At 45.2% G+C, this 12959-nt stretch overlaps 1 protein-coding gene across 2 annotated transcripts in view; it reads right to left on the bottom strand.

Annotated features, from left to right (window-relative positions):
- Nucleotides 1–7057: 7057 nt before the first annotated feature.
- Nucleotides 7058–12959, bottom strand: part of LOC141105620 (C-type lectin domain family 2 member B-like) — a 108714-nt gene continuing 102812 nt past the window's right edge. For both annotated transcript variants that reach the window (XM_073595575.1, XM_073595576.1), the window contains exon 6: nucleotides 7058–9626. In XM_073595575.1, coding sequence (XP_073451676.1) covers nucleotides 9506–9626 — 121 coding nt within the window. In that variant the 3' untranslated portion in view covers nucleotides 7058–9505. The remainder of the gene's footprint in view (nucleotides 9627–12959) is intronic.

Here is a 12959-nt window from a genome sequence, read left to right as displayed (position 1 = left end):
ACAGGTGTGTGTGTGTGTATGGGGGCTGATATATATACAGATGTGTGTGCGGGGGGGGGGGGCTGACATATATACAGATGTGTGTGTATGGGGGGCTGACATATATACAGGTGTGTATGTGTATGGGGGGGCTGACATATATACAGGTGTGTGTGGGGGGGGGGGCTGACAAATATACAGGTGTGGGGGGGTGCTGACATATATACAGGTGAGTGTGTGTATGGAGGGCTGACATATATACAGGTGTGTGTATGGGGGGGGGGGCTGACATATATACAGGTGTGTGTATGGGGGGGGGGGCTGACATATATACAGGTGTGTGTATGGGGGGGCTGACATAAATACAGGTGTGTGTGTGTATGGAGGGCTGACATATATACAGGTGTGTGTATAGGGGGGGTGCTGACATAAATACAGGTGTGTGTATGGAGGGCTGACATATATACAGGCTTGGGTGGCGGACAAATATACAGGTGTGTGGGGGGGGGGCTGACAAATATATAGGTTTGGGGGGGGCTGACATATATACAGGATTGAGGGGGGCTAAGTGCGCACAGGTGGAGTGGCTGGTATGCGGATTCTATAGGATGGCCCATAGGCAAGCCCTGGCGAATTTTGGTGGTCAGGCTCGGGGGGGGGGGGGGGGGGGCAGGTCTAAAGCTGTGTAAGGGGCCCAAAAATTTCTGATGGCTGCCCTGCAGGTCATACACTATGGTAAGACTGAGCACACCTGCCTAAAACTATACATGGTAGTGTACATACTGTAGATACATAATTTTTTTCTGAAAATATGGCCATTTTTATTTTTTTTAGCATAAGCTGGCCATACACTGTTGGAATTTCGGGAAGTTTGGTATATATGTAGCACTATGTCTCCCACTGACACCAATGATGGGGCACAATACCAAAGATAGGACGTTTCCTACCCCCACTGTCCGTGGTCCGGCCCCCCTAAAGTCTATTCTGGCCCTTTGCTTAGAGGCCTGTAGTAGAGGATCACAGATATTGTATATATATAGCTGGTTGAAGCTGCAACAATGTAATTACTTACAAATATCCATACCTGGAATTCTTCATTCATTTATCATTTATTGTATTTAAAATGTATAAAGCAAATCACAAAATGAAGATAAAAAGTTGAGGTAACACATGCCCTTCCCCCACAACCCCTCCCTTTATTGTTTTATAAGACGGTTACAAAGCTGTTGATAACAATAACACATAAAGCCTTAAACAAATTCCATTCTTCTGTGTGGTATTTTGTTTTAGTTACAGGGCGTCTCTCTTTGTTCTCTATGTCTTTGTTACACCACAGAGAGGCGTCTTCTGATTTCCGTTGTGATTTGAAAGCTGTTGTCATAACAGTTACAACCCAATTGAGGTGTATATGGGGGTCATCTAATGGACAACGAAAATCTCTGAGCATTGTACTCACTGGGGGGGATTTACTAAAACCGGAGGGTGTAAAATCTGGTGCAGCTCTACATAGAAACCAATCAGCTTCCAGGTTTTATTGTCAAAGCTTCATTGAACAAGATGAAGTCAGAAGCTGATTGGCTCCAGATTTTACACTCTCCAGTTTTAGTAAATCCCCCCCAGTGAGTACAATGCATCCAGATATACACTGCACAGACTTCAATGTACATACAATGGGGAGGATTTATCAAAATTGGAGCAGACAGAATCCGGAGCAGCTGTACATGGCAACCAATCAGCTTCTATCTTCCACTCAGTCAGTTAAAGCAGAACTCAGCCCATACTGTAGATTTAAAGCGGAGTTCCACCCAGTAGTGGAAGCTCCGCTTATCTGGGGCTCCCCACCACCACCTCGGTGCCACATTTGGTACCTTTCGGGGGGGAGGAGCGGGTACCTGTTTTCCCATCCCCCACTTCCGGGAGACCTTGCCGCAGCGAACCTCAGCCCCCCTCTTCCTTCCTCCGCCACCGGTCCAGTTAGAAAGTGCTGAACGCTTTGCGCTTGCGCAGGAGGGAGCCGAAAAGCTTCTCTGCTGGTTTCCCTCACCATGAATGGCGGCAGCTGCACTCGAGAGCCGATCCGAATATTACCCGGGGGGGGCCGACTTCTCGGGATCACTAGACAGGTAAGTGTCCTAATATTAAAAGTCAGCAGCTACGCTATTTGTGGCCGCTGACTTGAAATTTTTTGGTTGGGGGGACTTCACTTTAACCACTTCAGTACCGGGCACTTTACCCCCCTTCCTGCCCAGGCCAATTTTCAGCTTTCAGCGCTGTCACACTTTGAATGACAATTGCGCGGTCATACTACACTGTACTCAAACTAAATTTTTATCATTTTGTTCCCACAAATAGAGCTTTCTTTTGGTGGTATTTGATCACCTCTGCAGTTTTTATTTTTTGCGCAACAAATAAAAAATGACCGAAAATTTTGTAAAAAAAAAAGTTTTTCTTTGTTTCTGTTATAAAATTTTGTAAAAAAGTAAGTTTTCTCCTTCACTGAGGGGCACTGATAAGGCGGCACTGATGGGCACTGATGAGGTGGCACTAATGAGGTGACACTGATGATGGGCACTGATAGGTGGCACTGGTATGCAGCACTGATGGGCACTCATAGGTGGCACTGATGGACACTGAAAGGCTGCATTGATGGGTACTTATGGGTGGTATGGATGGGCACTGATGGGCACTGATAGGTGGGCACTGGTAGGTGGCACTGATGGACATCACTGATGAGGAGACATCTGGCAGACATTCATAGTGGGCACTGACTGGCACCATTTGTGGGCACTGTGTGGCATCCCTGGTGGCCATGGGGGGCATACCTGCTCATCAATGTGTGGTGGGCGCCCTGGTGGTCCTGGGTGGGCATCCACAGGGGGCTGCGCTGATAAACAATCAGCACAGATCGTCTCTCCTCTACTCACGTCTGTCAGACAAGAGTGAAGAAAAGCCGATCAAGGGCTCTTCCTGTTTACACTGTGATCAGCCGTGATTGGACAGGGCTGATCACGTGGTAAAGAGTCTCCTTCAGAGGTACTCTACCACGATCGGAGTTGCGGTGGGTCAGACTGATACGCCACACCCCACATCGCCGCGCTGCGCACCCCCACAGGCACACGCCGGCAGTTATCCTGCTGGACGTCATATGACACCCAGTCAGGATAACTGAACCACCGCCCGGCCGTCATTTTGCGATAGGCCGGGTGGGAAGAGGTTAACCACTTCAGCTAAGGAAGGTTTTACCCCCCTTTCTGACCAGGCCATTTTTTTGCGATACGGCACTGCGTTACTTTAACTGACAATTGCGCAGTTGTGCGACTTTGTACCCAAACAAAATTTTTGCTCTTTTTTTCCCCACAAATAGAGCTTTCTTCTGGTGGTATTTGATGACCTCTGCGGTTTTTAGGATACTTTCACACTGGGGCGTTGGGGGCGTCGGCGGTAAAGTGCCGCTATTTCTTAGCGGCGCTTTAGCGTCCTTTTTTGCGGCGCTTTTCGGACACTAGCGGGCGCTTTTAACCCCCGCTATTGGCCGAAAATGGGTTAAAAGTGCCTGCAAAGCGCTGCTGCAGCAGCGCTTTGCCGCCTCTTCGGCGGCGCTGCCCATTGATTTCAATAGGAGCGCTTCAAAGATGCGGCTTGCAGGACTTTTTTTTAGCGTCCTGCCAGTGCACCTATCCAGTGTGAAAGTCCGGGGGGAATGATTTCCCAGCAGTTCACAGGAAGTGATAAGGACACAGCATTTCTGGCAGGATCAACAGGTAAACTGTGCATTGCATTGGAATTAATGGGAAGGCAATAATAAATGGTTCTTGAGGGTCACTGAAGTATCTCGGACCTGTTCTTAAAAATCAAGGGGAACTCTGTGGACTCTGATGTAAAGGGGAACTCTGTGGACTCTGATGTAAAGGGGGAACTCTGTGGACTTTGATGTAAAGGGGGATCTCTGTGGACTCTGATGTAAAGGGGGAACTCTGTGGACTCTGATATAAAGGGGGATCTCTGTGGACTCTGATGTAAAGGGGGAACTCTGTGGACTCTGATATAAAGGGGGATCTCTGTGGACTCTGATGTAAAGAGGGAACTCTGTGGACTTTGATGTAAAGGGGGAACTCTGTGGACTCTGATGTAAAGGGGGATCTCTGTGGACTCTGATGTAAAGAGGGAACTCTGTGGACTTTGATGTAAAGGGGGAACTCTGTGGACTCTGATGTAAAGAGGGAACTCTGTGGACTTTGATGTAAAGGGGGAACTCTGTGGACTCTGATGTAAAGGGGGATCTCTGTGGACTCTGATGTAAAGAGGGAACTCTGTGGACTTTGATGTAAAGGGGGAACTCTGTGGACTCTGATGTAAAGGGGATCTCTGTGGACTCTGATGTAAAGGGGGAACTCTGTGGACTCTGATGTAAAGGGGATCTCTGTGGACTTTGATGTAAAGGGGGAACTCTGTGGACTCTGATGTAAAGGGGGAACTCTGTGGACTCTGATGTAAAGGGGATCTCTGTGGACTCTGATGTAAAGGGGGAACTCTGTGGACTCTGATGTAAAGGGGGAACTCTGTGGACTCTGATATAAAGGGGATCTCCGTGGACTCTGATGTAAAGGGGAATCTCTGTGGACTCTGATGTAAAGGGGGAACTCTGTGGACTCTGATATAAAGGGGAATCTCTGTGGACTCTGATGTAAAGGGGGAACTCTGTGGACTCTGATGTAAGGGGGGAACTCTGTGGACTCTGATGTAAAGGGGGATCTCTGTGGACTCTGATGTAAAGGGGAATCTCTGTGGACTCTGATGTAAAGGGGGAACTCTGTGGACTCTGATATAAAGGGGGATCTCTGTGGACTCTGATGTAAAGGGGAATCTCTGTGGACTCTGATGTAAAGGGGGAACTCTGTGGACTCTGATGTAAAGGGGAATCTCTGTGGACTCTGATGTAAAGGGGGATCTCTGTGGACTTTGATGTAAAGGGGGAACTCTGTGGACTTTGATGTAAAGGGGGAACTCTGTGGACTCTGATATAAAGGGGGATCTCTGTGGACTCTGATGTAAAGAGGGAACTCTGGACTTTGATGTAAAGGGGGAACTCTGTGGACTCTGATGTAAAGAGGGAACTCTGTGGACTCTGATGTAAAGAGGGAACTCTGTGGACTCTGATGTAAAGGGGGATCTCTGTGGACTCTGATGTAAAGAGGGAACTCTGTGGACTCTGATATAAAGGGGGATCTCTGTGGACTCTGATGTAAAGGGGAATCTCTGTGGACTCTGATGTAAAGAGGGAACTCTGTGGACTCTGATGTAAAGGGGGAACTCTGTGGACTCTGATGTAAAGAGGGAACTCTGTGGACTTTGATGTAAAGAGGGAACTCTGTGGACTCTGATGTAAAGGGGGATCTCTGTGGACTCTGATGTAAAGGGGGAACTCTGTGGACTCTGATGTAAAGAGGGAACTCTGTGGACTTTGATGTAAAGGGGGAACTCTGTGGACTCTGATGTAAAGGGGGATCTCTGTGGACTCTGATGTAAAGGGGGAACTCTGTGGACTCTGATGTAAAGGGGGAACTCTGTGGACTTTGATGTAAAGGGGGAACTCTGTGGACTCTGATGTAAAGGGGAATCTCTGTGGACTCTGATGTAAAGAGGGAACTCTGTGGACTTTGATGTAAAGGGGGAACTCTGTGGACTCTGATGTAAAGGGGAATCTCTGTGGACTCTGATGTAAAGAGGGAACTCTGTGGACTCTGATGTAAAGGGGGAACTCTGTGGACTCTGATGTAAAGGGGAATCTCTGTGGACTCTGATGTAAAGAGGGAACTCTGTGGACTTTGATGTAAAGGGGGAACTCTGTGGACTCTGATGTAAAGGGGAATCTCTGTGGACTCTGATGTAAAGGGGAATCTCTGTGGACTCTGATATAAAGGGGGAACTCTGTGGACTCTGATGTAAAGGGGAATCTCTGTGGACTCTGATGTAAAGGGGGAACTCTGTGGACTCTGATATAAAGGGGGAACTCTGTGGACTCTGATATAAAGGGGAATCTCTGTGGACTCTGATATAAAGGGGGATCTCTGTGGACTCGGATGTAAAGGGGAATCTCTGTGGACTGTGATGTAAAGGGGGAACTCTGTGGACTCTGATATAAAGGGGGATCTCTGTGGACTCGGATGTAAAGAGGGACTCTTGTGATTAACTTCATAGGATTAGAAATGTTATTTAAATGCAAAATATATCTACAGTTTATACTATAAAAAGAAATTTGCCGTGCGCCGCTAAAGTGTTGGGCTTTGACGTGAAGAAAAGGTGACAACCCCAGGGGGAGCTGAGATGATGACTCTCTGCTGAGTGGGGGAGCAGAGGGTGCTGAAAATCCTTGTCACTGTTGGGAAGAGAGAACAAGGGGCCCTGAGAAGGGGGGGGGGGGTGTTTATTTATTTTCTAGGGTGACAACGCTGCTCCTCCATAGATACAGTACAGGGGGTGAGAATGTCACCCTAGTACAGGGAGTGAGTTACTGGCAGGATCACCAGGTGAAGACAGAAAAAAAAAACCTGAATAAAGAAAACGTAGGGACCATTTACATGACAGGTGCTACTGCCCCTTTTAGAATCGATCAGTGGTGGATTGATTTTTCAGAGGAGGTTTACAGGCAATCAGGTACTCAGTACAATTGCAGCCTCCTGAATGTCAGTTAATTTTTTTCCATCCCATTGAACCGCTTCGCCACAACCGCCAAATCTGCCTTTGCCACGTGGTTGAATAAAAATTGCCGCACCACGAACTAAAGCATTATATCTGTGGCAATGTAAGGAGACACGAGCAGCTGCTATGTCCACTTGTAGGTAGGGAGTTGGGGGAGTGCATAAAAATAGGGATCTACAGCCTATGTTTAAGAACCCCCCTTCCCGGCTGCGCATGTAAATTTAACCATAGCCTAGCTTCACACAACTGGGTGCCGGAAAACTCACGCAAAATCACACACTTTCCCGTGAATTTGGATTTGCCTTTTCGTAAATCAAACCCCTATGTACCATTTTGGTTTAGATACATTTTGAACATTGAAACAATACACAGGTAGAACTTTAATAATTTTAAAAGCAGTTTATTGACAAACTTGAAATGAATAATTTAACAATGAATAATAAATTAATAACATTAAGTGAGCAAAAAAAACATAAATAAAAATAAATACAAACCACAAAAAAAGCAACAGGATTTCACTAGAAAATTTTGAGGGAGTCATTTGCAAAGGGGAACATACATTGAAACTATGGGGTTGATTTACTAAAGGAAAATCCACTCTGTACTGCAGGAGCACTCGGAAGTGCAGTCGCTTTAGATCTGAGGGAAAGATCTGAAATGAGGGGAAGCTCTGCTGATTTTATCGTCCAATCATGTACAAGCAAAAATGCTGTCTTTTAATTCCTCTTGCATGTCCCCCTTGCAGTGGACTTGTAGTGCAAAGTGGATTTGCCTTTAGTAAATCAACCCCCCCCCTGTGTATAAAGGTGTCTAGATGGGTATCCACACCAAGCTGACCGATGAAAATGCACCCAACAAAACACAATAAGGGGACAATCCAGGACAGCACAGATGTGAACAATGACTTCAACCCAAATACAGACTGATGATGCAAACTGCCACCATTTACAACAATTTCTTGTAAATGTTTTGCTGAACCCCTATATTTATTAAGATATTCAGGTCCCTTTTTTGTTTTTTGCATGTAACCAAAAAAACCTGAAAAACACACAAATATTTCAACCTTACTGGGTCTCTTCAGTGCAGCATATTTTGCAGGGATAGACCAACTGTGATAAGCGGTGGAGATTTCCCTTCCCTCCTGCAAGCAGCTGCATATATCTGGTGTTCTTGGCTGGTTGACCTTGGTAAATGATCCACATTCACCGGCTTATGATGAATATACTCCATAAAGTAAAAACACCAAGATTTTCTTTTCAACTTTTTTTAGTAATTTTTTGATCCCCCTATTGTAAAAAAAAAAAAAAATATATATATATATATATATACCCTGTTTCCCCGAAAATAAGACCTAGCGTGATTGTCGGTGATGGCTGCAATATAATCCCTCCCCCCCCAAATAAGCCCTAGTTAAAGTCCTTGTAGGTCTTATTTTTAGGGTAGGGCTTATTTTCGGGGGAACAAGGTAGGGCTTATTTGGGGGGTAGGGCTTATATTGCAGCCATCACTGACAATCATGCTAGGTCTTATTTTCAGGGAAACAGGGTATATATATATGTTATATGTGTGTATATATATATATATATATATATATATATATATATATATATATATATAGTAATCCCCAGTTGCCAGCTCTGTGCTCTATCAACGTCCCCAACCTCCTCCTTGGTCTTCATCAGGCAGAATGACACATGTCTTGCCCAGCTTGTCCTTTACACTGTCCCATAGGGGGCGCAACAACATGCAGGCCATACCTAAAGTACCCCAGTAGGTAATATTGAGAGTGCCACTTAGTCCTGGAGGAAGAAGTAGTACTGGTGACATCATCAGACCAGCTAGATAACTGCAGGAGAAAGGTACATTTATTTAAAAAAACATCTGTGGAGGTGAGGGGGAGGCAGGTTGAGGAGGAATGGGAGCCAAATAAGAGCTGGAGTTCCACTTTAACTATTTTTATTGTCTATAAGAGTCATATCTGTTACTGTCATTTGATAAAAGTTCAGATACAAACAATAAGCTGTTAAAGTAGGAAAAAATAGTAATCTTTATAAAAATGGGATGTAAATAAATATCTATCTACCCTGTTTCCCCGAAAATAAGACCTAGCGTGACTGTCGGTGATGGCTGCAATATAAGCCCTACCCCCCAAATAAGCCCTAGTTAAAGTCCTTGTAGGTCTTATTTTCAGGGTAGGGCTTATTTTCGGGGGAACAAGGTAGGGCTTATTTGGGGGGTAGGGCTTATATTGCAGCCATCACTGACAATCACGCTAGGTCTTATTTTCAGGGAAACAGGGTATCTATAACAAGATGTAAAAAACAATAAAAATGTAAAACACAGGAAAAAAAATGAAACCACATAATGATTCATAAAAGAAATAATTTAACATTTACAGTTGAACAAATAAAATCTGACCTATCCCAGAATTGTCTGCAGTCGGGCGCACAGTCCGTTATCCTCAATGCATAACGCAAGCAAAATATTTGCAATAGTTGGAAGACTGTACAATAGTCCGGTATGGATGTCACCAATCAAGTAAGAATAGTAGGCAATACCAAAATCGGCAAATAGTAATCCTTCAGGATGCTGAAGATCCAAATCTGGTTGGCAATTGAATGGATAATCGGTCAACACCAGAATTTGTTGTAGTCGTGTCCATTATGAGAGTGGGTCATTCCAGTTTCTTACAATATTCAATAAATTTGCTTAATTTTTTGCACGTGTGGTCCTGAAGAAAGTCTTCTCACTCGATGACCAGACATTAGTAAGTCAGTTGCTCTTTAGCCAGTCGTTCTTTGAGTCGCACAAAGCCTAAAGCCAATCGTCATCTTTCATTTTGCCGGTCCGGCTTATTACAGATCCAATATCGATCGGAGTAACAGGCTGCGCTGGAGACCCGCTCCCGGTTGAGGAACACGCATGGGGACACCCCATCAATGTGTAACCTGGAGGAGATCCAAGACAGCTGGTGAGGACAATACTATACAACAATGATTGTTTAACTAACAACTCAATTATTCAAGGATTTAAATTCATTAATACGTCAACTTGCTATGCATTCCAAAAAAATTGAACAGTTTTAAAAAGAAATATTATGAGTTGAAGAGTATAAATAGCAAAACAAAAACCAAATACCAACATAAAAAAGAAGTGTTAGAGGGGAACTTCACTCTACCCCCATATTAAGAGTCTAATAAGCCCCAAAAGATGGGAAAGTGGTGTCATCAGAGGTGCCCAAATGTGAAGGAGAAGCTGAGAAATAAATTCTTCATTCATTCAATGTTTATTGCTCACAGAATAGCATAGAACACCGTCAACGCGTTTCATGGCACCACACTGGCCACTTCTTCAGGAAGCAGAAAACACTTGCACTCAGCTTTAAAGTGAACCAGTACTTCAATGTATCCTTCACGTATAGCCCCCACATTGGCTATAGATGCCCTTTAGTTTCTATGACTCTTGCCATGTCACATGACAATGTACATAGGTGGAGTACTGGCAACCCACAGCCAAAAATCTTCATGCTGTGTACAGCCAAATGTATCTAGATCAAGAGGTTTTAGTTACTTTTGCAGCTAACCCTAAGTGACCCAGTACTGTGGTACTTTCGGGGCCAAATAACAGGATAATCATCACTTAATTACCATTCATGCCACTCCCTCCCCATTTACCTGCTGGGGTCAAGCAAAACTCCAGTCTTCTTAATTTAATCATTATGATCAGGACTAATACATTTTTTTTAGTGAGGTAAAAATGAATCCAGCATTTTAATATTTCCTATGTAATTGTTTCCAGCCCTAGGCCCTTTTTCATATTTACCAGACTAACCTTAACTGCTTTGCTAAAAAAAGGCTCTGGGGGCGTGGCTTAGCACATGAGGAAGTAGGACGTTTGTTCCTGGAGCTCCCGCACACGCCGGACATACCGAGGTTCTCAGCGCTTCCCAGCACAAGCATCCAGGTCTGTTATGGGGAGGAGAGGTGGGGGAGACAGCCATCGTTCCTCAGATCCACACCCTGCAGGTGATATCGACCGTTTTTTCACCCATTTGGGCCATAACCGCTCCGACCCCCCCCGTCCAAGATGGCGCCGGCCCGGACCCCAGGCACACATGTGGCCTCACAGGGAGCTATGTCTTAGCGCTCCACACCCCATATGAAGACCAGGCAGCGTACTCTGTCCCCCCCTGACTCAGAGACAGGCTCGGTCCGCTCTGCAGGTCACTCCCCTGAATCCCACAGATCCTATGGATGGGACATGGAGGCATACATTAAAGCACTCCCCACCAGACATGATTTTGAGGCCTGTGTGCAACGTTTGGAACGTTCATACAAACAAGAAATGTCTGAATTGCGCAGAGATTTCACCAATAGAATTGAGGAAGTGGAACACACCATAGAAGAGACTGCATCCACCCTGCATGCGCATGACACTATCCTGCACGAACATACCCTCCAGATCCAGCAACTGATGTACCATCAAGACGACCAGGAAAACAGGGCCAGACGTAACAACATACGCATACGTGGCCTACCTGAATCAGTTGAAACCAAGGACTTAGCCCCTACAGTAATCGCCATGTTTAACGAGCTACTCCAGAAAGACAAAGATGCCCCTCTGGAACTTGACCGAATCCATAGAGCCCTTGGCCCTAAGAATCCAAATCTAGAACACCCCAGAGATGTGATCTGCAGAGTACACTTCTATGCAGTCAAAGACGCCATCATGCAAGCTGCACGTTCTCAAGCTGCAGTACACTTTAATGGTACCGCTGTGTCCCTGATTCCTGACATCTCCAAAATGACTTTGGGCATGCGGCGTGCCCTAAAACCTCTAACTGGAGCCCTTCATGCAAAGCAAATCAAGTATCGCTGGGGTTTCCCCTTTAATCTGTTTGCATCTCATGAAGGGAAATCGGCGACGTTTCGCACGCTGGGTGATCTCCCCAGGTTCCTCGGAACTTTTGAATTACCACAGATCTCCATTCCAGACTGGCCACTTCATGCAGCCACCCCTGGCTTCAAAACTGCAGCAGGATGGCAGAAACGAACGAAGATGAACAAAAGATCCAAGCTGGACTCCTCCACTGCGACAGATGACTGAACCCAACCTTAGGATGTCTGACTTGTTTCTATAGTTCTCTCACAGGTTCCAGACCAGTGCAGACGTCCCTGATTGCAGTTTTTGTTGGGACATTTTATTACTAATCCATTTTCTTTTTCCTTAAACACAGGTTTTATATTAATGTTCCATCCCTTTGTTTCTTGTGAAGTGTGATTGTCTGTGATACAGGCAACACACATATCCATTCCTGAATTATCCCCAACCTTACCTCATCCCATCCAATCCCTCCCCCCCCCCCTCCCCTCTCCCTCCCCCTATACATCCCCTATTGAACATGTTAATGTCTTGTTGCTGGATAAGAAAGCCCTCTGGGCTGCTCACATTCCAGAGATATCTTATGAGATAGGCCCTCTTTAGCTAAGATGTGTACCTATTCAGTATTTACACAGCAGTGCAGAGTTCTGAGATGTTATGTTTATAGTTCTCATATTTTACACCTTTGATAATTGTCGCCCGGCGTGTGCGGGCTCCTCTGTGCATAACCCGCTGTCCCCCCACTTAGGCCCTTCAGCGCCCATAGCTGAAATGTTGTTAACAACACTACTAGTGAGGCTTTTTTGGCCTCGTTCTCCTCTTTTTACTTTTGTATGTCTTTTCTTACTTCTTCACTTTTCTTCTCTTGTTTCGCCACTAGAGGTCTCTCCTCTTCCTCTTTCTCCCCCTTCTCCCACACTTTTGAGACAGCGAGCCTCCATGGTCCTTATTATTGTACACACAATAAACTTGTTTTTACATGGCAGTACAACCCTCCCTAAAGATCTCCTCGCTGAATTGCAGGGGTCTTAACGTCCCAGAGAAGAGACGGCAAATATTATATCATTTTCATAAAATAAAGACCCAAATCCTTCTCCTACAGGAAACTCACTTTAGAACAGACAAATGCCCACAATTTTTCCATAAACCATATCCTGTTTGGTTTCATAGCACCAACCCCTCTGCAAAATCTAAGGGGGTCTCTATAGCATTTCACGCTTCCTTCACTCCAGATGTCCTTGATACTTATATTGACCCCCTGGGAAGATATATCTGTCTTAAATTGTCTTATCTGAATACTATTTACACTGTCATTAACATATACTCTCCTAACCAGAATCAACAACAATTCCTCTCCTCCGTGATCTCCCGTCTGAAAAGATCCTGCACAACCAACATGA

Source organism: Aquarana catesbeiana, linkage group LG08, assembly GCF_042186555.1.
Source record: "Aquarana catesbeiana isolate 2022-GZ linkage group LG08, ASM4218655v1, whole genome shotgun sequence".
Lineage (NCBI taxonomy): Eukaryota > Metazoa > Chordata > Amphibia > Anura > Ranidae > Aquarana > Aquarana catesbeiana.
This window is presented reverse-complemented; position numbering and strand designations above follow the sequence as displayed.